The sequence below is a fragment of the Budorcas taxicolor genome, chromosome 7 (assembly GCF_023091745.1).
Source record: "Budorcas taxicolor isolate Tak-1 chromosome 7, Takin1.1, whole genome shotgun sequence".
In the NCBI taxonomy this organism is placed as follows: Eukaryota; Metazoa; Chordata; class Mammalia; order Artiodactyla; family Bovidae; genus Budorcas; species Budorcas taxicolor.
Window position 1 is genome coordinate 78688238 of NC_068916.1, and position 24441 is coordinate 78712678.

Sequence of the window (24441 nt, forward strand, 5' to 3'; positions counted from 1 at the left end):
CTAGTGACTCTGTCTATGGTCCCTACTGGGTACCTTGGCCCTGGTCCTATCGCAACTGGAATGTCTTTCTGTTGCATTTACTCATGAATTTAAAACTGTGAATTTCAACGTTTTAAGATAAAGATCTCTTGTCTTAAAGACAGTACCTCCATCTGAGGAAAAGTAGAAGCTTATGACATAGTGCAAATTAATTTCTGTAGACAGTTACGGTGTACACTTAAGGAATAATTTCGTCCACAGGTAACATATCACCTTAATTGCTCTATTTTTCCCCCTAAAGTAAGTGCCACTCCTTTTAAGGACAGTGTTTGTACATTGCATTTATCATTGTCTCACTTCTTAAAACTGAATACAGTATACATAATTTACTTTTTCCCTATGAATCAAGGCAGCCCTCCTGAATGATGACAGTTCAGTGTTATGTGTGGACTATGACAAATCTGTTCCCAGAAGATTTTGAAGTTTATTAAATTCCAAGTGCTCTGCGATTGTACTGTGGTCTGTGCATCGTCTCACTTTCGACGATGTCAGCCTCATTCCATTCTCTCTCCAGAACCTCTAGCGCCCCTTCCCATTATGGATCAAAAGTGAAATCCCAAATCCACATCTACCATCTACCCATTCCCAGCATTTGCAACCACCAGTTCTGCCTTCCAGCCTATTACTCTAAATGAACCGTCTGTACTCTTATCCCAGGAGAAACCCTCACTTGTGTGCTCCATCAGAGTCCCACTAGTCTATTCAAGAATGTTGGTGCCAGAATTCCTCCACCTCTAAATGAACCATTTTTCCCCTCCTACCAGTAGATAAACATGCTGTGACTTTCCCCAATTTCTGTTCACCACTTCTTCCACCAGCGACATCCTTTACCCCCTTTCTGCAGTGCATCTCAGAAGAGGCAGCTGTTGCACTGCTTCCCCTTTGGCTCCCCTATTCTCTTTAAACACAGCCCAATCAGATATTCACACATATCCCTCCATACGACTGATCTTGCCAGGATCACCAGTGATTACCACGTCACTACATTGTGATGCTTAATTTTTCAGTCTCTTCTTACTGACCTGTCAGCAACATTTGAAAGAGTTCATCACTCCTTCCTCTTGGATGCACTTTCTTCGCTTAGATTGTCCCCTGGCACATGCTTGTGGCCTTCTAACCATGGCACTGGTGGCTCTTTTCCATACTCCTTTATTGCTTCTTCCTCTTTGCTCCATCCTCTTGAGTATAAAAATAACTGAAGACCCAGTCTTTGGTATTCTTTTCTACCTACAGATCTTTCACACTGGTGGCCTTGTCCACTTCCATAACACAGAATAGCATATATATGCCAATGACTCCTAAATCTCTATCGCTTATATCAAATCTGTCATTTATTGATGTGTTGACCTACTCAGCATCTCCATTTGTATGTCTAACACGCATTCCAAACTGAAATATCCATGACTGAAATCCTGACTCTCTACACACACACACACCCACCCACACACACACACCTACCCACACACACCCACCCACACACACACACACACCCACCCCACTTGCTCTTCTTGCATCCTTCCCCATCAGTCCCTGGCAACTCCCTTCTAGTTTTCAGTTTGAAAGTACTGATGTCATTTCTGATTTCTCTCTTTCTGCCACACCCTGCCTGTAATCCATCCACCAGGAAATCCCACTCTGCCCACCAGCCCAACTGGAATGGGCTATGATCAGCTCTTACAAACGCATTCTGTGCACCTCCTGGATGCTGTTCTTGCTTGTGTCAAACACAATTGTGCAATCTTTAAAGATGTTGCCCCCTTCTCCCTGAGATCTTCCCAAGATCAAATAATTCAAAATACTCATAAATGGCTTTCACTACTCTACTTTCTCTGTTTTCACTCCTCACCTTTGAAGATATTAGTACTTAGTCATCATATTAACTTTTTATTTTTTGTCTACCCTGGCCAAAATATAAGCTTCTGAGGAACACAGATCTTTATCTTCTTTGTTTGCTGATATATCCCAAGCCATTTGACTAAGGCTGAACACTCATGCTGTGTGTTCAGTCACTCAGTCATGTGAGACTCTTTGCGACCCCATGGACTGTAGCCTAGCAGGCTCCTCTGTCCACGGGATTCTCCAGGCAAGAATTATGGAGTGGGGTGCCGTTTCATCCTCCAGGGGATCTTCCTGACCCAAGGACTGAACATGTGTCTCCTGTGCCTCCTGCATTGGCAGGCAGATTCTTTATCACTGAGCCACCTGGGAAGCCCCGAACATTTACTCAGCACTTTGTAAATACTGTTGAAATGAACGAGGGCTCTTTCCCTTCATTCTGCTTGCCTAAAGTCCCACCCATTCTTTTAGGTATATGTCTCCTCTCATGTAATCATGTGTTTGCTCCCAGGTGGTCAACTGTCTGTATTCTTGGGGTAGCCCTCACTCTGATTTGGGGTGGAGAGAGAACTATATCAATCTACGAACCTACGAATGTAGATTCAACAAGTGAGGGCTCTAAAATCTCTGCTTCTACTGCTGTTTCCACTACTTGATAGTATATCTAGAACATTTTATTCAGCCTTCCTATACTCTGGCTATACTGCTAAGTGTTTAATGAGTGTAGATAACTTGGTCTCTACAGTCTTCTGAGCCTAGATATTCTTCAGGCTATATCATAGGTAAGGAGACTGACGCTCGGGGGCAGGATGGCTCAGTTAACTAGCTTGTGATCAAACCATAAGGGGTGGAGTAGAGATTCAGACTCTGGGCTGTTTGTTTGTCAAGTACTCTTAACCACAGAAATGTAGAGTCATTCTCTTAGGGAGAAAAGTGCAAGGATTTCCTGGCAGTGTATCTGTCATGTAATGAGTTGGTTGCATTTACTTTTTCTTTTTTAGTTAAAAGTAATTTTTAGAAGGGCTTCCCTGGTGGCTCAGCTGGTAAAGAATCCACCTGCAATGCAGGAGACCTGGGTTCAATCCCTGGGAGAGGAAGATCCCCAGGAGAAGGGAAAGGCTATCCACTCCAGTGTTCTGGCCTAGAGAATTCCAGGGACTGTATAGTCCATGGGGTCTCAAAGAGTCAGAAATGACTGAGCGGCTTGCATGTTCATGACAAAATTGAATGGAAGGTGCAGATTGTCCCCATATGCTCCCTTCCACACACGTATAACCTCCCCGTTATCAACATTCCTCATCAGAATGACAGATATTTGTTAAAACTGATGGATCTTTCAAGACATTGACCCATCATAATCACCCAGCATCCATGGTTTACCTTATAGTTCACACTTAGTGCTATACATTCTATGGGTTTCAACAAATGTATAATATGTGTCTTTATCATTACAGTATCATACAGAGTATGTTTACTGTCCTGAAAATACCGCATGTCCAGCCTAGTCATCTCCCCCTGCCCAATTCCTGGCAACCACTTACCTGTCTATAGTCTCCATAGTTTTGCCTTTTTCAGAACGCCCCATACTTGAAGTCATACATATGTAGCCATTTCAGATTGGGTTCTTTCATTTAGTAATATGGATTTAAGTTTTGTCTATGTCTTTTCATGGCTTGATAGATTATTTCCTTTTAGTCCTAAATAATATTCTATTGTCTGAATGTACCATGTTCAGTCACTGAGTCATGTCTGATTCTTTGCGACCCTGTGACTCTAGCCCACCAGGCTTCTCTGTCCATGGGATTTCCCAGGCAGGCATACTGGAGTGGGTTGCCATTTCCTTCTCCACTGAATGTACCACAGTTTTTGATTCATCGACTACATTTACTTTGCTTCCTGAGTTTATTTCTGATTGGCTGGAACTTAAAGAGGCATGAAACTAAAGGCATTTCTTTGTAGTTTAACTCAAAATAGAAACATAAAAATTTTGAATGATAGAACAATGAGAAAATTATGATATCACATGATATTTTAAAGTTGGGAATGGAGTTAGATTGGTCCAAGCCTTCTATTTTTAATTATTTTAACCTTTAGGAAAAACATTTCAAATCACAGAAAAGTACAAAGAATAAAGCATATAATACTCATAATTTCCAATTAACAAGTGTTACCATTTTGTCAAATTTGTTTCAAATCTTTTTCTAAGTGCTCCCCAACTTCATCTCCAGAAGTTATTGCTATTAAGAATTTAAGGTTTATTTTTCCAGTTCAAAATTATCCCATTAGTGTATAGATATCTATATTTAATGCATATCACTCGCATTTTTCTAACTATGCTTTTGTAACTTGATATTTGGATTTTGAGATCTATGTCTATTAAGACAAAGACCATGATTTCTGACAGTTCTCTCCTCATAAAATTGTATCATGTGGCAAATGGTGGCCAGAGTTAAAGGTTTACAGCTCTTGGTGCCAGTTTCTCAGGAGGCTTATTTCTTCCTAAAGTAAGCAGTGTCTGAATTAAATTACTTAACATATCTAACTTTGGTGAAGTGTTGAATAGAGGGTGTGAAGATCTTGCTATTGAAAAGTTATAGAGACTAAAATCCCCATGAAGTTGTCTCCAGTACAGGTTCGCGTCCATCACCCATTGAAAGCAATGCTTGTGACTTCAGTCACTTTGGAAATATGTATTTTAGTGGTGAGATAGTCTCGGGTGTTGCTGAGGCTGATTAGTTACAGCATCGCTCACACCATGAATATAATAGTGCTGAAAGTGGAGTATTTCAGCTGTGATGACACAAGATTTTTTTTCCTCCATTGGGCAAACTTCTGCCTTCTATTCCTGAATTTCTTTCTGACTTGGAATTTATGTGACTCAACAACTCTCTGCAAGTCAACAGCTGCCAGATGCTAAATGTAATTAAGGCTTTACATGTATTCGTAACCTACGACATGTGTTTGAAACACAGGAAGCAAGGTGGGAAAGGAAGAAAAGGAAAATCCTTGACTCAGTTTCAATTATCCTCTCCCTGTTTAACGGATGCTAACAGGCACTAGGAAACTGTGGTTGTGTTATTTTTCTACAAGCTCAATGGCTGGATGCTTACATTGGTTTTAGACAAGTACCTAAATCCTGACAGTAATTGGTGATGAAGCTTTTGATTTAAGGGAATTGATTTACAAACAAGAATACATCATTAACATTTCTCCTCCAAATATTTGCAGTTACAGTGTAGATCCTGATTAGTTACTGAAGCAAAATACCTGTTATACATATTTTCACCTGGTGATAGACTGTGATCTATCCATCTCACTAGATGTCAGACTGTAGATGAGTTAATTAATTCTTGAGCTCTAGAATGATTCTTCAATGATGGGAAAGTCAAAATGTTTTCAAAACATCAAGTGCATGATGGAGACAGGGACCTTCATGAGTGCTGAGAATGCAAATGTCATATGCCTTTGTCAAAATTTCAGCTGATACTGGCAGCTTCTATACTGACATACCAAATCTTCTTTATATTACTTTGAGAAAGCAGGATATTACATAACATAATAGAATAAGCATTAAATACATTTAAATATATGCAGTGTAATAGGAAAAACTATCTCATGTGTTTAGGGGTAGGAAAAGTTTGAAAATGAAATCATGCCCATCATTTTGTAGTTTTATACTTTCTAGGTAACATCATAGATAACTAGTATTTACTGAGTATTTATTCTGTTCTAAATTTATATATATACTTGTTCATCAACACAATGACCTTTTGAGATAGGTAGTGCTGTAATTTCCTCCATTTTACAGGTAAGAAATTTGAAACATAGAAATATTAACTAGCTTGATCAAAACAACACAGTCCTGAGAGTAAGAGAAATCTCTAAATAACTAAAAGAAAACAAAATAAGAACTGAAAGTGAGCTGAAGTCAGAAATGTAAAGACTGAATTGCAAGCTTATAGGAGAACTTCAGTGAGAGAAAAGGGTTGCCCTCAGAGTTTCAGCTGGGAAATCTGACCTTGGACTCAGAGCAAGATGCAGGACATGAAACTGAGATTCCTATGTTATTCTGGAAACCTGATGAAAGACGTGGTGAAGATTATCCATGGCCTGAAAGGGAGCAGTTAGACATTTTTCAGGAGACAAAAGTCTTTACTATAGGCCCTTGTGATTTTTGAAAACTAAAATAAACTTATGTCAGCTAAAGTTAAATCTAATTAAGTATGTAAGAAAACAAAACTTTATAATTAAGAGTGAACAAGACAACAAACAACCATTTTTGATCCTTAAAGCCCTAAGACGTTAGAATTTGTCAGTTACACACTTTCAACTATGTATAACATGCAAATTAGCAAGTAAGAACATAATAGAAAAACAGAATAGAAACACTTAAGCTTTATAAATTTTATAAAGGAAATAGTCAATACATAATTGTTGAAATAAAAACTTTAATGTATACAGTAAATATGACATCAGGCACAATTAAAAAGAGAATTGGTCAACTGAAAAAAAAATAGCCAGAAGAAATTAGCAAGAGATGGCACAGAAAGAATATAATGTTAAAAATATAATAGAAACATTAGGAGAGAAGAATAGTCTTAGTTTAATTAGTGAAGACAATAAAGAGTTTGGGAGTGAGTAGATATTTAAAAGACAGTGAGAATTTTTTAGAATAAAGAAATCAGTAAGTCATAGAAATGGAAGACCAGCCTGTATCAAGTAAGATTAGAGCTCTAAATAGACTGATATAACATACATATTGTAATCCCTACAGCTACCACTAAAAACATTATGTTGAGATATAGATAAGAATCCAATAAAAAATTAAAATGGAATTTAAAAAAATTATCAACCCAAGTGAAGGTAGAGAAGAGGAACATCAGAAAAGGGGCAAACAGGAAAAACAGCAAAGGGGTGAACCGAATCCAGCCAAATAAAAAATTACATTAATATAAATGTACACTGATCAAAAGGAAAAGATTGTCTGATTATTTAAATAGCAAGTCCTAAATATATGCTGTCTACAAGAGACACAGTTTAAATACAAAGACACAGAACAGTGGAAAGTAAAGGAAGGAAATTAGACATAGTGTTTACTGTTTATAGTAAACTTAACAAAGCTGAACAGTTTTGTATCAGGCAAACTAGACTTTGAGACCACAAGTATTACCAGAGAAAAAGATGGATATTTGATATTGATCAAAAGATTACAAAGAGAGTCTCAGTTAATTTCAAGAGGGAATCCTAGAGAATTTGTGCTCTGTCCACCAAGTACTTAAGTGAGAAATCATTAACAATAAAGAAATCTAGACAAGCCCCAAATATGTGGAAATAAAACTACATATTTCTAAGTAATCCATTAATCAAAGTAGTACAAGAGAAATTAGAGAATATCTGGAATTGAATGATAATAGAATGTACAACATATCCAAATTTGTGAGATACAGGTAAAGAGGGGCAGATGATAGGTTTGTATTTTTATTTAAGAAATAAAAATCGTTTTTAAGTCAATGATCTATATTTCTACCACAAAGAAACTAGAAAAGGCTGAGCAAATGAAACCCAAAATAAGTAGAGATAAATAATTAAGATGAGAACAATGATTAAAGAAATGGGAAAGTGAAAGTGAAAGTGAAGCCGCTCAGTCCTGTCTGACTCTTTGCGACCCCACGGACTGTAGCCTATCAGGCTCCTCCATCCATGGGATTTTCCAGGCAAGAGTGCTGGAATGGATTGCCATCTCCTTCTCCAGGGGATCTTCCAGACTCAGGAATCCAACCCGGGTCTCCCACATTGCAGGCAGACGCTTTACCATCTGAGCCACCAGGGAAGCCCAAAGATATGGAAAGAAACAGTAAATGAAAATATTAAAGCCAAAAGCTGGCCTTTGAAAAACTGATAAAATTGATAAAGCAATAGGTAAAATAATCAAGAAGAAAAAAAGAATACACAAATACTCCAAATCAGGAATGAAAGAAGGAATATTGTTATGGATCCTGTGTGTATTCAAGAACATTGTCATTAACTATGGCGAATTAAATGAAATGGACAAATTCCTTGTAAAATATAATTAATCATAAAAAAGCAGATATAATCTCAAAATTTATTGGAGATAAAGAATCACTACATGTTAATGACAATGTTCAATCCATCAGAAAATTATAATTATTCTAATTATTGTAAACATATACCTATAACATAGCCTTGGTTTAGTTGTTCAGTCATGTCCAACTCTTGCAACCCCATGGACTGCAGCCCTCCAGGCTCCTCTGTCCATGGGATTTTCCAGGCAAGAATACTGGAGTGTTGGCCATTTCCTTCTCAATGGGATCTTCCCAACCCAAGGATCAAATCCAGCTCTCCTGCACTGGAGGCAGATTCTTTACTAACTGAGCTACTGGAGAAGCCGTATAATATAGCCTTAAATTGACATAATGCAAATACAGATAAAGCTATTGGGAGAAGCACCCATCATAGCAGGAAAACTCATATAACTTTCAATTCTTGATAAGACAATTAAATAGCAAATTAGTACCATGTAGAAAAATTGAACATAGGATTAATAATTTGGTTTCATTGAAATATATAAAAGCTTGCACCTAATAATTAGAGAACATATGTTTCTCTCAAGTGGATATGAAAATACTTTTAAAAATTTATCAGGCTATGGAGGAAATTTAAAAATTGCTGGAAAGTATAGTAATATAAAAATGATGCTTTTTAGCTAAATGCAGGTAAATTAGAGCTCAAAACCAGAAATATATACAAAATACCCCAATACATTTGTAAATGCAATAAATAGGTTCATTAGAGACATTAAAATATTTAGATCTAAGCCACAGTGAAGATGCTGTGAGTCAAAACCTGTGAGATGCATTGAAAGTGGTCCTTAGAAATAGATAGCCTGAAATGTTTACAATAAAAAGGAAAAATGGCTGAACACTGATGGCATAAGAAATCAATTTTTAAACATATGAAAAAAATCAATTGTCTATACTCAAAGAAGGAAAGAGAAAGGGGTAATTTGTGTGTATATATATATATATATGTAAAACCATAAAAATGAGTAAACTGGAAAACATATATAGATAGTAGAGAGAACCAGGAAAGCGAAAATTTATTGGAAGACAAAAACAATTGATCATTGCTGAAACCAATCCAGTCAAAAGAAAGCACAAATAGAATAATATCAGGAATTTTTTTTTTAAAAGAAGCATTTTACAAACCCAGAAGAAATTTAAAGGGATTTAAAAATACTTGGATAAATCTGTGCCAACCCATTTGAAGACGTAGATGAAACAGGCATACGTCCCTGGAAAAGCTTATCGCTAGAAAATACATCCCTAGAAAAATATATCCCTAGAAAAGTGTATTGCTCCAAAACTTTCAAAAACAACTCAAGAAACATAAAGTGTTAATTCTCCTGTAATTTTTTTTTTAAGTTCCTTCATTGTAAGCCAATGATCATCATATTATCTACATTTGTCGTGTGATTACTGAGTGGCAGGCAGTGTTGTAAGCACTTTGACCTGCCTTATCTAACTCAGTGTTCAAAAGAATCTTATAAAGGCAGGTGCTATTTTTATGTGTATTTATAAAGTAAGTGGAGACTCATCAGAAGTAATTAATTCTAAGAATATATGGTCCACACGTATTTTTAAAACAGACACTGGAATCCCATTTGAACCCTTGGCTATGTAGGTAGTGACTATTTTACAAGGCTGCTACACTAATTAACTGGAAATCTGTACATAGCAGCATCTAAGACAGTGCCTGCCACCTTCTGAAGCTCTCAGAAAGCATAAGCTAGAACAGTTAGACCATTGCAGTTCACCCACTCTTGTCCTTTGCTTTCTTTATTTTTTCTGATGAACAAAAAACTGAAGAAGCAGAGTCTCACAGGGTCAGATGACTGCATGCCTTTGTAATGCTCTTACATAGGATAACTGATTGCTATAGTTTTTAATACTGAAATTGATTTTTAATCTTGTTGGAATTTTCATCAGCAGAAAAGAGTCTCCAGCAAGCTCTGGAGCATTTCATTTCTATTTATGAACTGGCAGTTGTTCAGGAGAAACTTTTGTTGTAGTCAGCTTTTGGGTTTTCCAAATTGGGCTTTGTTCAGATTGGAACATGAAAATGCCATATCAGAGGAGAAAGCCACGTTCACTTTTGACTTTAAGGGGATAAAGCTTACAGGAAAACCTTGAATACTGAAAACTTTCCTGTCTTCACTAGCCTTTGGTGTTTTTTGATTTGGAAAGTTTATTAACATTGGAATGATTCTGGTTACAAATTTGATAAGTTGTGACATGTCAGAGATTCAGATAGAGACCAAAGTAATAATTCTGCAAATTTAAAAATATTAAAATATGAACATTTTAGGTGCTATACACAAAAGAAAATTTCGATTTGTAAAGGATATTTTTGAAATATAAATATTGGACTTACATTTTATGAATAATAATACATGTACACCTACTCTGTGATTTTAAGCCACAGGATATTTTGTGAACAGTTTTGTCAACATTTGGGAAAATATCTGAATGTGTAAAATCAGATGAACTTTAGAAGGGCATTAAGGGAGAGTTGATGTGAAGAATTTTAGTATACACAAGAATAAAACATTAGAATTCATTAAGTAGCTCCTTCATTGGCTTTCAAAATTGTTACCATTGCATGTACAAATATGTAGATTTTAAATTTGTATGAAAATAGTATTTTAGATAATGTTGGGATTTGTTTGGGATGGAATATTTTGTACCACTTATACATATCTTTAACTGTGCAAAATTTAAAGTATCAACATTAAATGTAAGGTAATAATTTGGTGATATATTTTGATGAATCAAACCAAAATAAAAGTTGTGTTTTATCTCTTATAATTTCCTATTTTTCCTGATAGCTTTCTAGTTTGCAAAAGCTTATGGCATCGGATTAAATTACTTCACTTTCTGTGATAAAGAGAACTATGGTATTATAATTTGTGTTCTTTTCTTAAATATCTGGTACAAAAATTTGGAGTCAGGATTCATCCCTGACTTTAAAATGTGGAGTCTAACATTTGCTCAAGAAAAGTGACCCATGTTTATTTATAAGAGATTCTCTTTGTCTTAGGATAAATGATCCTAGAAAAAAGGCCACTTCAAAAATGAATCACTGTTTAGAAAGAAGCAATATTTCATATTAAATAGTAAAAATAATTTATTGTGACTTTATCTTGAGAAAATAAGATTGATTATCAAGAGTATATTTTATGTTTAATACAATTTATTATTCCAGCTGCACTATAATTATTCAAAAGGATAAAGAATAATAATTTGTGTGGGGCACAATATACATTTTATGGCACAACTGTATGAATGTACAATATTTCATCTTTTATTCTGAGTTGCATTTTGCAGCATGATCACAGAGGGCCATATTTTGCAAAAACAAAAATATTTAGATTCATTAATTTTCCAAATGGCCTCTAGTTAATTTTTTATTAACAATTATTTTTCCTCATTCACATTGAGATTTTCCTGATTCTTGGTATGATGAATGATTTTTTATTGTATCCTGGCTATTGGAAGCATTGTTTCAAAAATATGGATCTTATTTAAATATTGTTTCAGTAGGCCTCCTCTGACACCAAGCCTTGGGAAACAGTGGGACCCTGAGGCTTGACTGGCAGTCGGAGGTGAAAGCCCAGGTTCCTCACTCGACTCACTGTGACAAGGCGGGCAATTGGAATGGCGTGGGGAGGGATGCCTCCTCGCAGAGTTGGGGTTTCAGACTCCCTACTAGGACCCTGCATATACCAACCGGCTTGAGAGGGAGAGGGCTACCTCCTTAGAGTTCCCTGTGAGTCCCCCAGTGGTAGTGAACCTAGATTTAACATTCATCCTCCTCAAACACCAGCAAGGAGAGGGAAGGGTACTTCATTACCACTGTGTGCAGATGGACGTCTAGGTTCCCTTCATCTCCTCTAGCAACCCTCTGTAAGGGAATCAGGGAAAGTTCATCGCCCCTCAGAGACAATAATAATTCCAGTCCTCAGTTGGTCTTTGATTCCACCCTAGTATGTTTGTGGAGGTGGGGAAGGACGCCTCCTCGGAGTAGACTTTACTTTGGTCTGCTTCTGTTGGTATTTTCAGTTTGCAGATTTCTCTAGCAAATTTCACTATCCACATCTGAGAAATATGAGGCAGAAAGGAAGCCCAGAGAACTCACCGCTATGGTTTCCTCCAGGTCCCAGGAGGAAATAGATCTATCTTCGTCCATACCTCTTTTAGGCTCATTTTATGTAGTCTTTACATGTGCAGTCCAGGGATTTTAGCTGTCCTTAAAGACAAGTATATAGAGAAGTGGGAAGTTTCATCTTGATCTAGAACTAGAAGTCCCTCACCTTTTCTATTTCCAGGATTTTTTTTAAATTGGGGTACAGTTGCTTCACAATATTGTACAACGAAGTAAATTAGCTACATGTATACATATATCCTCTCCGTCTTGACCCCTCTGCCTTCCATCCATCCTGCCATCCTACCCGTCTCGGTCACCACAGAGGTTCCCACTAGCTAACTGTTTCACACATGGCAGTGCAGCAATCCCAATCTCCCAATGGCTCATTTGTACCATTTTTCTAGAGTTCACATATATGTGTTAATTTGTTTTTCTCTTTCTGACTTCACTCTGTATGACAGACCCTGGGTCCATCCACATTTTTGCAAGTGACCCAATTTCATTCTCTTTTATGGCTAAGTAATATTCTATTGTATATGTATGCATACACACACACACACACACACACACACACACACACACACACACACCCCACATCTTCTTTATCCATCCCTTCTGGTTGTTTCCATGCCCTGGCTATTTTAAGTAGTGCTGCAGTGAACGTCGGGGTGCATGTGTCTTTTTGAATTACGGTTTTCTCAGGGTATTTGCCCCAGTGATGGAATCACTGGGTCATATGGGAGCTCTATTTTTAGTTTTTTTTTTTAAAGAACCCCCATACTGTTCTCCATAGTGGCTGAATCAATTTACATTCCCACCAGCAGTTGACATTACCATGCCAACATTCATCTTTATTTTCTCTTAATAGCTTCATTCTGTTAGATCTTGGTTATTTTGTAGTCTTGATTATGATTCTAGTGTTTTTAGTATCACTTTTATTGACTTCATGGGAATCTGCATGTTTACCAGTTTTATAATTTAATCTTAGATCAGTACCATATCATTTCCCATTATCAGCAACTAATTGATGATTGACACTAATATCGTGGTTGATATGAGAAGAGATACTGGTAATAAGTGGGTGGGGATAGGTGGGGATTATTTCATAAATGATTACTATTGACTGTTTTCTTGCTACAGCAACTTTTCTTCCCACATGTGAAATTTCTTCTCTTAAACTCAGGGGACTCACATAGTAAACATTTAGGCCATTACTACAGTTAACTTTTATCTTTCTGCCCTCATAGTAGAAAATCTGTTCAAATCCTGACATTTTCAGTGCTATTTGTATTCACTGGTATTACCATGACATGGTAATTCTGACTCAGCGACATATGTGTTTTTCCTACTTAAAGGTTATTTCAAAGTGTGAGAAGTTGGTAAGAACTTTGAAAATAAAGCCAAGATCACAGTGCAGTGACATATCCTTCTTTAGGATTGTATCCCCAAGTAAAATTAGTTGGTCAAAGGATGACTCCTGAAATCTATTGCAAAATTTTTCTCTAAAAAAGCTTTGGAAAGGATCTGGGTCATATACTGAGGTTATGATTCAAAAGAAGACATGTCCACACTGCTGTATTTAAAATGGATAACCAACAGGGGCCTTCTGTATATTGCAGGGAACTCTGCTCAATGTTATATGGCATCCTGGATGGGAGGGGAGTTTGAGGGAGAACGGATGCATGTATATATATATATAGCTGAGTTGCTTTGCTGTGCACCTGAAATGATCACAGTGTTAATCAGTTATACTCCAATATAAAATAAAAACTTAACTCATAATAAAAGATGACTTAAAGCAAAAGAGACTTATCAACTGAGTTGTTTTTAAAAACTTGTGTTCTGCTATCCTGATCACCTAACAGTTTTTAGACATTGACCTTCTCTCAATGACAATATTCAGACATTCATAACACCTTAAATTATAATAAAATTCCATGATATAAATACCATTTATTTTGTGTAATCACTCATTTATACAGATATTGACTCTTGTCTTGACAATGTAATGTGGGACAACACTAAGCTGTGTATTGACAACAGCAAAAAAAAAAAAACTGAGAGGAGTTGGAGACATCATCCACACCCACGTGCATTAGTGATATCAGGGAGGTTGGAAGTAGAGCGAGTGTGAATATGTGTTCCATGAATACTTAAATGTTGTGCCTCTTGTTTTATCCTTCTGCAAGATAGTAAACAAGGAATGAAATGTTGACTGCTTTCCACTAGAAATCTTAGCTTGGAGAATCACACAATGACTAGTTTCTCTCTTCTATTCAAAGCTGCCCTGGAGCTTAATAAAGACATAATTATACAAGATGAATTAGAGCCAAATCAGTCTTCCATCAATGAGCAAAGTAAGTGTAAAACAATAAGTTGACATAGTATTAACATCCCCCATACTACTTACATGCTAAGCAGAGTGGTATAACATGAGGGCTTCATGCTTTAAGACAAAATACATGAAAATTGCTTGTCTAAAGAAATCCATCTGGAGGGATGTTTGGGAAACTGGGTATGATAAGAGCAAATGGGAGGGGTTTGGCAGCTTCTCGGTGGAGTAATTCCTAGTCCCTCCTGTGTGCCACTAGATGAACATGTGGGCAAGCTGTGACAAAATGAAGGGACGGCCTTTCATGGCTCCCTGTCCCTTTTCTACACAGTGTTTACCATTGTATAGATTGTACTTTTTTATGTGATTCTTTGATTAATGCCCCTGTCCCGATTAGACTATAAATGTCATGACTGTAGTTTTATACTACTCACTGTTAAATCCCCAGTGTCTAGCAGAGCACTAGGAACAATAAATATTTGTTGAATTATTTAATAAATGATAGACCAATCTTTCCTTTCTACCATGTCCATGACTCTCCAACATTATGTTGTTAAGCCAGCAAACTTGAGAAAGGCTTGGTCCACAACCTGTCCCAGAGACTTAAGAGCAAGGTTTTCTCTTCTCTGAGTTAGCTGAGAGCAAAAAGGTACTGAACTAGGAATTCTGGGAGACATAACATTGAGGAAGTGTGGTCCCAGTGGAAGATGAAGCCGAGGAGTTTAGAAAGGGGTATTTTTGAAGAAACAATTCTGGTTTTAGAGGAAAACTTGCCTTTCATAAGTGTGAGCTTAATTTTTTCTGATGAATTTGGTATAAGACCTTCCATTTTCTTCGTGATATTGCTTGTTCAGCTTCAGGTTTGTAAGCTTGAAGTTGGAACTCCTGAAGTACAAGAGTTGGAACTCAAGAGTTGGAACTCTTGAAGTGTTTTTTCTAACACTGTGGTGACTTAAAAATATATGCAAATTTTCTCTGATTGATGAAGAGCTCAGGTTTGTTTCAAGTTTAACAGAAAGATATTTTCATTTGTTATCATCAAGTAAATGTTCTAACCAAAGAAAGGGCACTGCATTTATTCCACAGCCCGTCATGTTCTAGGCTTCCTGTCTATGAACTCTAGTACCCAGATTGAGGAGCACATGGGCTCCTTCCCTTGCTCACATGGCTGTATCTCTTTTCGTGAGGAGGTCTTTGAAGCCTAGTTCCAGATAATGAGATGTGAAATAGACAATCGGGAATGTTGCCTTAATACATGCACACTGCATTTCAAATGGAATCAAAATTACCACATGTGAAATAAAAACATGTATGTTTTAGTTTGGGCTTCTTTCCTTCAATGAAGGAAAAGGAAGCAGCGTATCTCATGATCCTCCAGAGTAAACCTGAGCTCAGAAGGCAAGATGGAAGAATGCTCATGTGAAATGACTTTTTTCCAATGACTGAAGCATGAGAAAAACAACAGTATAGAGAGAAATGTTATAATATCAGATATATAGGAACCCATTTGAGTTTTATAGACTACTAAAACTGAAATACACATTTTAGTATACAATTAGAAGATAATACCTAATTGCCAAGGATGCAATCTGAAAGAGAATACATTGAGTAGAGAATTTCAGGCAGCATCATGAAACTCTGCTCAGGGAATAACCAGTTAGCACTATGCTGATTGGCAGTGAGCATATCCTTCTTCCCCACACAGGTAGTAGAGTTGGCTCTCCAATGAACAGTTTCACTCTCCAGAGACAATTATGTATAGTATTAGATTTGATTCCATCAACACAGCAAAAGAAGGCTGCAGAAGTCCATTGTGCAATAAAGCCTCAGAATAAAAATACTCAGGTCTATGACAAATTAACTTCATATGAGGTTAATACACACAGTTGTCTGGGGCTTCTTAAAAATAAAATCTGAGAAATGCTGTCACGTGTGTAGACATTCATAGTGTTCATTATGTCGTGAGTTTGAATAATGAGTGGCTCTAATGTAATCAATAGAGAGAAAACAAACCCATGAGTTTTGTGTTATTTAGGTTTTCTTCATTGATATTAATAGCATAAGAGTGCATTTCTTCATTATATATTTTTTTCATTGTCCATGAATAGGGGCAGATTTAAATGTCAGTAAGTACAGTGTGTCACATGATTTCATCTAATATGCAGTGAAACCTTAAAATGTCTTTTTAAAAGCTGGCTATTAAAGCATACAAATAGATAGCACAGTCACTGTGCAAAAATGTTGCCAGACTGGTTTTTGATCGAGACCATTTGACATTGTAGAGAGAGCATGGACTTGGGATCTACAGATGTAGGGGTGAACCATGGATCTGCCACTTGCCCAGGTGTGACCTTGGAGACAGTATTTAGCCTCCCTGTAAAGTGGTTAACACCTAAACTGCTGTGCTTTTATGAGATTTAAATGAGATAAAGCCTATTAGAGTACCTGGCCCCATGCCCAACACATGGTAGTGTGAACGTGTTCAATAAATGCTTATTCTTTTTTGCTTCCCCTCAAACTAGGGGTCCATCCCTTTACTTCCCACATGTATACACATTCACTTTCAGTGATAAAACTCACTTGTGGTTTTCAATTGTATTAGCAAAAAGAAATTGATATCATTTAAAAACAGTCTTATATGATATCACTTATATGTGGAAACTGATTTAAAAATAGTACAAATGAACTTATTTACAAATCAGAAACACAGATCTCACAGTCAAATTATGGTTACCAGAGGGGAAATGTAGGGGGGAAGTGATAGACTAAGAGGTTGAGTAAATCATATACATACTACTATATATATAACATAGATAACTAATAAGGACCTAGTGTATAGCACAGAAAACTCTACTTAGTATTCTGTAATAATCTATACAGGGAAAAAAATCTGAAAAAGAGGTGGATATATGTATGTATGTATATATATATATAAAACTGATTCACTTTGCTGTACACCTGAAACTAACGTAAGTTGTAAATCAGCTATACTTCAATGAAAATAAATAAATAAAAATGGACTGACTCCATCCCTACAATTCTGAATTAAGTAACACCTTACCTATACTCACTTGAAAAATAATATTTGGGTGTATATCTTATCACATATAAACCATACAGTGATTCTGAGAGGAATTTAAGAGATTAATACCCAGATTTTACAGAAGAGAAAACTGAGGCTCAAGTTGTTAAAAGAGTTGCCACAATGGGACTTACCCGTGGAAAGCTAGGACTGGTCCCCAGGTCTCCTGGCCACCACTCCCATTTATTGGAGGATTAAGCTTCTTTGGCATGAAGACAGACTGCTCAAGGATCAGATCCAGGTTTTGCTACAGTCTAGATGTGTGACCTTGGGTAAGTCACTTAAGTTCTCTGTTCCTCAGTTTCCCTAATGACATGGTTATAGTAATGTTATCATCGTAAAGTTGTGAACTTTTTAAATATAAGAAAAAAAATTACAGAATAAAAGATAACCTGGAGCAAACGAAGTGCTTGGTATATATTAGTTCTTCTTATAAATCCAGTGTTTTATCAGCTACCTGGTGCTACCTAGACAGCAGTAAATAATTAGAAATTTTTGAAATAAAATCTGAACATCCTGTCCTAGGATTAAAATTAATCTCAGTTGTTTATTTTTTCATTGTTGTAGTTCTCAAATACACCCTAATAGCCTTAATCCTCTTGCCTAGCTGTATACTATGGCAAACCTGGTATATTTTTTGAATAGGAAAAACTGTCTGCTTTTTGTAAGAATTCATTTGAAGTCTGAAATCATTTCACAAATTTTAATCGGTCTCTTTGTTTGCTGTCACCCTAGGAACTAACTTCACCCTTGCGGAACTGGGAATCTGTGAGCCCTCCCCACACCGAAGTGGCTACTGTTCCGACATGGGGATCCTTCACCAGGGCTACTCCCTGAGCACAGGGTCTGACGCCGACTCCGATACAGAGGGAGGGATGTCTCCAGAACATGCCATCAGATTGTGGGGGAGAGGGATAAAATCCAGGCGCAGTTCCGGCCTGTCCAGTCGTGAAAACTCGGCCCTTACTTTGACTGATTCTGACAACGAAAATAAGTCAGATGATGAGAACGGTAGGCCTGCTTCTTAAATATATTTTTGAATATTTTGGGGACTGTACCATGTGGGGCTTGGGATTTTTATTTTTTTTTTAATAAAGAGGCATATAAAACCATTCATTTTCTTTTAAATCAACCTTGTCTACCTACACTGAGCTGAGGAAAAATAAACCAGCAAACCTTGAACACACAAGAAATGAGGAGAGAATTTTAAAATCTCATTTTGATGATAACACACTATTCAGACATCATCAGTTGGTCTTATTAGCAAGTAAATTACATTGCAAAAGAGGCAACTTGATAAACTATGACCTATACCTAGAAAATGTCCTCTCTCCACAAGTTTCTAGGTCTTTGTATTGATTTCCCCTTCCCAGTAAACGGCAACCTGGGTTATTTTTTTTCGTGAAGATCTCTTAAGAATCCTACCTTATCTTAGACTTTCATTTCCAGGCAGCAATGCCTCATATCCGTATTGAAGATCAAACTTGGAACAGATGCTCTGGAGTTTAATAATGACAAATAGGAAGAGACTTGTCTTCAGAAAAGTATTCTTTCTATGTTTACTTTTCTCCTTGGTACCTATGTAGGTTAATGGCGTCCCACACCTTCTATCACAAATCACTATTGCTTATCCCTCCAGCCTTGTAGATGGGTTTTAATGAAACTTTGAAAATTAAATGCTTCCGATCATTAAGCAGTAAATATAGGAAAGCCCAAGCAAGTCATTAAAGAGATAAGGTGCTTATTTGTGGCTTTCTTAGCAACTCAGAACCATGTTGAGCCCAAAACATTTTTTAAAAGATAAATTGCATTAGGTACAGTGGATTTATGGAGAAAACATCAAATGCTATGTGGTTTGTTATGAATAGATTTTGTGTTTGCTAAAAGAATTACCATTAAAATATTTACAAATAGATCAGTTAAGTTTTCTATAAAACATTGTAAACATCTACTAAAGCAGCTCTAAGTATTTTCTTGCATTTAAAAAAAAAGAAATTTGCAGGCAGACAGCTTGTTGTAAATGCAAAAGCATAGCTAAATATCATTTAATCCCCAAACCATGTTGAAAATATTAATACATCATATCCTGGGTAAGTCGCGTATATTCAAAAAGATGTCACCATATTGCATTTAAATTTATGTTTAATTCTGAAATAGTTTATTCTCTAGTGGAGACAAGGGAATGTGTCTTATTATGCCTCAGTTCATGTAGCTAATCAAGGTGTACTCTTAAGGAAAAATCTGCACTTGACTCCTTTTGAATTTTAACAAAATTCTGACACTTGGCACATTCAACACTCTAAAGGTGCTTATTTGATAGGAAATTACTTTTAGAAGTTTTCATAAAGGCATACATTGAATCCATTTACTGATGTACTATTTCAACTTTGGTGTGTGTCAGACATTATTTAAACACAGGCAGTTTGATTGCCTAATAAATAAAATCACTTGTAATCCAAGAACTTACAGCACATCTTAAACAATGTATTTTAGAAAATATTCTGGTTGGAATTCTCGCTGGCCTCGCAGGATCTATAAAGAATCACCTATACATATTTCTAGAATTTACACTCTTTAAGGTATGTATATACCTCTTAAAAACTCAGATAACGAGGGGAGGTTTCTAGTGAAGCAAAGGGAGCAAAAATACTTGCCTTGAATTTACCTACAAACGTTAGGGAGGAGTGAATTTTACAAGTCAAGATGTATTTGGTAGACCAATAGCAGTCACTTTTTTCCAATATAATTTGAAACACTGTATTCAAACAGTTTTCACCTGGGGCAACTCTGTATAAATCTGAGTCCTGATAGGAAATATCCCTTAAATATAGTGTGATAATTTTTCACAGTAATGCTAGTTCTAATATAGTCAGAATTTCATGAACGTAGATATGCACTTAGAACCAGGAAGCGATTCTTTTGTTCCTGCACTTGGCAGAGCATGAAAGTGGTTCTGAAGTCAGAGTTCAAGTTAAGGTAATAGATGGTTATTTCAAAACGTACAGATAGAATGTGTTCTTTTTCACTACTTTAATTTTTACAGTATTTTACATATTCCAATGATATAGATAATTCAGGCTCTGTTCCTCTTGGGCACTAGAAATAAAAATAAGAAATTGTCCACATTACCTCAGAAATTCCTTAACCAAATAAAAAGTGAGGTGTGAGCTACTCTGCAGACTGAGGTGTTACTTCAGTCAACTCTTGCTCTTTCTTTTTGACAAATTATTTTTAGCTCACACACACAAAAATCAATGCGTTTTCACCTGACTGATTTTTTGAAGTTTGGGAATGTATTATCATATAGATTGACAGTTGGCCCACTGGTTCCGTGCCACAGCATGGACACGTACAAAGCCATCATTAATTTCTCACACTTGTGCCCCGCCATGACTTCCTCCATAATAAACACTCTGTCCTTCAGAACCAAATCAATAACCTTTTAGGTATGTCTCTCTTGAAGAGGAAGTAATGGGAATCTACACTTTGAGAAAGAAGGTCTCCAATCTCATTTTATATTTAAGGGTATGTGGACACAGAATGAATCTCTTCTTTGGACCCCATATATTTTTATTTCATTTTTATGGTGCTATCTTGGGGTACAGAGATATTCACAGTTCTTATTTAAAATCTCCCTTAAAAAAAAAACTCCACTTGTGGTTTTTGCTATGCGTAGGTAGCAAATCAAGACAGGTCTCAAAAATCAACTTGACTTTCTATAACATAAAACATGGATCCTACCTTCAAACTCATGTAATAAAAATCGCTGACTACTAACAGTCCTTTGTACCTGCTGCTGTGGCAAAAATGACCTACTAGGAACTAGTAACTTGGAAGTCCCATCACACTGAACACACAGACGAATGTCCTTTTTTTTTCTTTTTCCCAGTGTAGATTCTTCAAGGTTATCACCACTCACAGCTCTGCATCTTACATACTCCATGGCCACCAAATTAATATTGCACTGTTGGATCGCTTGAAATAGATAAAACGCTAATGTTCAGGTTATTTTATCAGATTCTTTAACTCTATCTTTAAGCTAACAAGGGCTTAGCTAGAAACGGCAGGGTGACTTGCAAATAGCAAGGCCAAATTTTTGCAGCTGTGAAATTTGACTGCATCTATAGAAAGGGCTTTCCCAGTAACTCTAAATTAGAATCATTCCTTTTTGGGGGTAATAAATGTCCCACTTAAAATATGTCCTCTCCAAGGCCCTTTTTATCACCTGAGTTATGGAGAAAATGGGGCAGTCACTAATACACAAGAATAACTAATTGCCTTCTTAAAAATGCGAAATAGCACACACTGTAAAAAACCTGGTCTACGTACCCTTGACTCCCTTAGGCAGTTTCTTCACCTTGGGGACTTAAAAATATCCTTGAGCTTTTTTTTCTTTTTTTAAGCATAATTCTAGTTTCAGTTATTTTATTGGAAATCTAGAAATGGAGGGGTGGGGTAGGGGTGGGGGGGGGGGGGGCAGGAGAAAACAAAGAAAATAAGCTTGGCTCTGGGATAGGAAGCCAGATATTATAAAAACAAATCTGACCTTGGATGAAGCTTTAGCAAAAATATCCTTCCTTTGCCCTGTTTGTTTCCACCCAAAGTAAATAAGGACAATGTTCATTTACATCTGTTGTCAATTGGGAAATTTATAATTCTCCTAATATACTTTGAGGTTGAAAATATAAATGTTGGGTTAATTCCATTACATTTCACCAAATGCATTTACAAAGTAAGCTGGCTCTTGGCACATAATGGATTTGTGTAAAGTGTGTTTGTGAAATCCAGATGCTATTAGATTGCGAGTCCTCTTGGACGAGGTCTCTAGTGTTTCTCTCTCTGCTGGAGAACTTGAGCACACCCCGGTATTTGCTGCAGGTTAATAGAGCCTTGAGGTGTGAACTTGGATGGGATGAAGGAGTTCCCTAGTCCCAGCAACAGTGTCTATAAATTGGTACCTCAAACTAATGCACTGCATTCACTTGTCATAGGAGGTGGGCTTCTTAAGCTGTCCTTCTTTCCCTTCAAAAACCAGCTCCTCAGTAAATTTTACAATAGAGTGCCCTGTAATTAAACACACCTAAGACCTGCCAGTAGGTTTCTGCCCCACTCTATTCCTCTCACATATTCTTAAATTTATTTTGTGTTTTATGATCCACTCTACTCCTCTCTTCACCACCAGCCCACATGTAAAAATTACAGAGAATGCCTGGAACATATATAAAGTTTTACTATAAGTGCCAGACAACAATAGCCAAGAGCTCATAATTTTGCTCTTCATGAAAGCAAAAATGTTTTGAGTTAGAATAGTTAATGAAGTAACTATAAAAATCATAGGGGAATAATTTGTACTTTTGAGGCTGATATGTAGGTTATTTAACTTCCACAGTAGCTAAAGAAAATATTGCCTCAATCCTTCAAAAACAAAACAAAAACCACACTTTAATCCCTTTTGGATGACCATTATTTCAAATTGTGTTTCTAAGCTTTATCTATTTTTATCCTTGCAAATGTGAAAGAGTAACATTTATAAAGAAGAATGTGAAATGAGTTATCATGGATAGAAAAAAAGTGAAGGACTTGAGAACCAAATGTCACAGTTTCTTAGTCGTTTCTCTTCCTAAATGCAAGGATGATTTGATTGTAATAACCCTGGCCCAATTCCCTGCAAGTCCACATACTAGAGGTCATAGGGGCACCTTATCTTACAATAAGTTATTCAGGGGAGTCCAAAATAAATGATTATCACAATGTTAAAATACAACTGATAATAATACAGAATCAGAGGCAAAATTTAGGAATATCACATCGTCACATGGCATAATAGAGAACCAAGAAGCAAAAGGATCAGTCTTTTGCAAATATATCTATATGGGACTTCAGAGATTCAAGTTTTTGGCAAATTAAGCAATGCTTGCATAACTAACGTATTACAGGGTACTTGAAGAAGTATAACAGTATGTGCCTGATTCCCAGGACTGCATGTTCCAAATTATAAACTTTAGTGGCATGGGTTTTCCTTATTTATATATTTCTTTCCTTTGGTGGTTTCTTTCATGTTTGTTAATGCTCCCAGGGGCTATCAAGCAATGGCTCCATTCAATAAATACAATAAATAAAATGAAGCATTAAGCCTTACTTTTGGCAAGGGCAGCCTTATTATTACACATGTAATCTCCAGGCCTTCGGGGAGACATTGGGCTTGGTGGATAATCGTTTGCTTTTAAGCTGCTGAGTTTCTCATGTCTGTAGTTTTGCTTCAGTTAAGAGCAAAGGCAGTCACCCGGTGAGCAGCACCATATTCTTGTCCCTTCCCGATTAGAAGCCTCTTAACTCAGAAGAAAACTCTTAACTTTTTCATTTGTTTGGTCATTTTTCAGTTAAGCTGTTGTTTGTCAAGAATCAAGTTAACTTTACAAGTTGGGGGAGAGATGTAACCAAATACTAAGGGCATAAATAAAATTAGTGAAAACTAAGGAAGTTGATCTATGGCTGGATGGCATCACCAACTCGATGGACCTGAGTTTAAGTGAACTCCGGGAGATGGTGATGGACAGGGAGGCCTGGCGTGCTGCGATTCATGGGGTGGCAAAGAGTCGGACACGGCTGAGCGACTGAACTGAACTGAACTGACTGAAGGAAGTTGATAGCATGTATTTTCTACACACAACTGAATCAGGATGAATTGCTCCGACCCTAAAATCACACCAAAAAGTATTTGAGAAGTGCATATGAAAGGTAATGAGAGATTAGAGTTACCCATTCTAAAAACCAGGGCTTGTGAGTGGAAGGGGGAATTTTCAAGTGATAGACTTGGATTAATAAATGAAACGAAGTGCAGATACGTACTTACGTCTATATGATTATACACAAACATTTTGGTTACTAGCTGAAGGAACTGCCTAGAAGATTGTCGTTTCAGGGTTTC

At 36.7% G+C, this 24441-nt stretch overlaps 1 protein-coding gene across 1 annotated transcript in view; it reads left to right on the forward strand.

Annotated features, from left to right (window-relative positions):
• The window catches only part of TENM2 (teneurin transmembrane protein 2), a 1062966-nt gene that overhangs the window by 70484 nt on the left and 968041 nt on the right, over positions 1 to 24441 (forward strand). The window contains exon 2 of the mRNA XM_052642871.1: positions 18249 to 18524. Within this exon, the coding sequence (XP_052498831.1) occupies positions 18249 to 18524 (276 nt within the window). The remainder of the gene's footprint in view (positions 1 to 18248; positions 18525 to 24441) is intronic.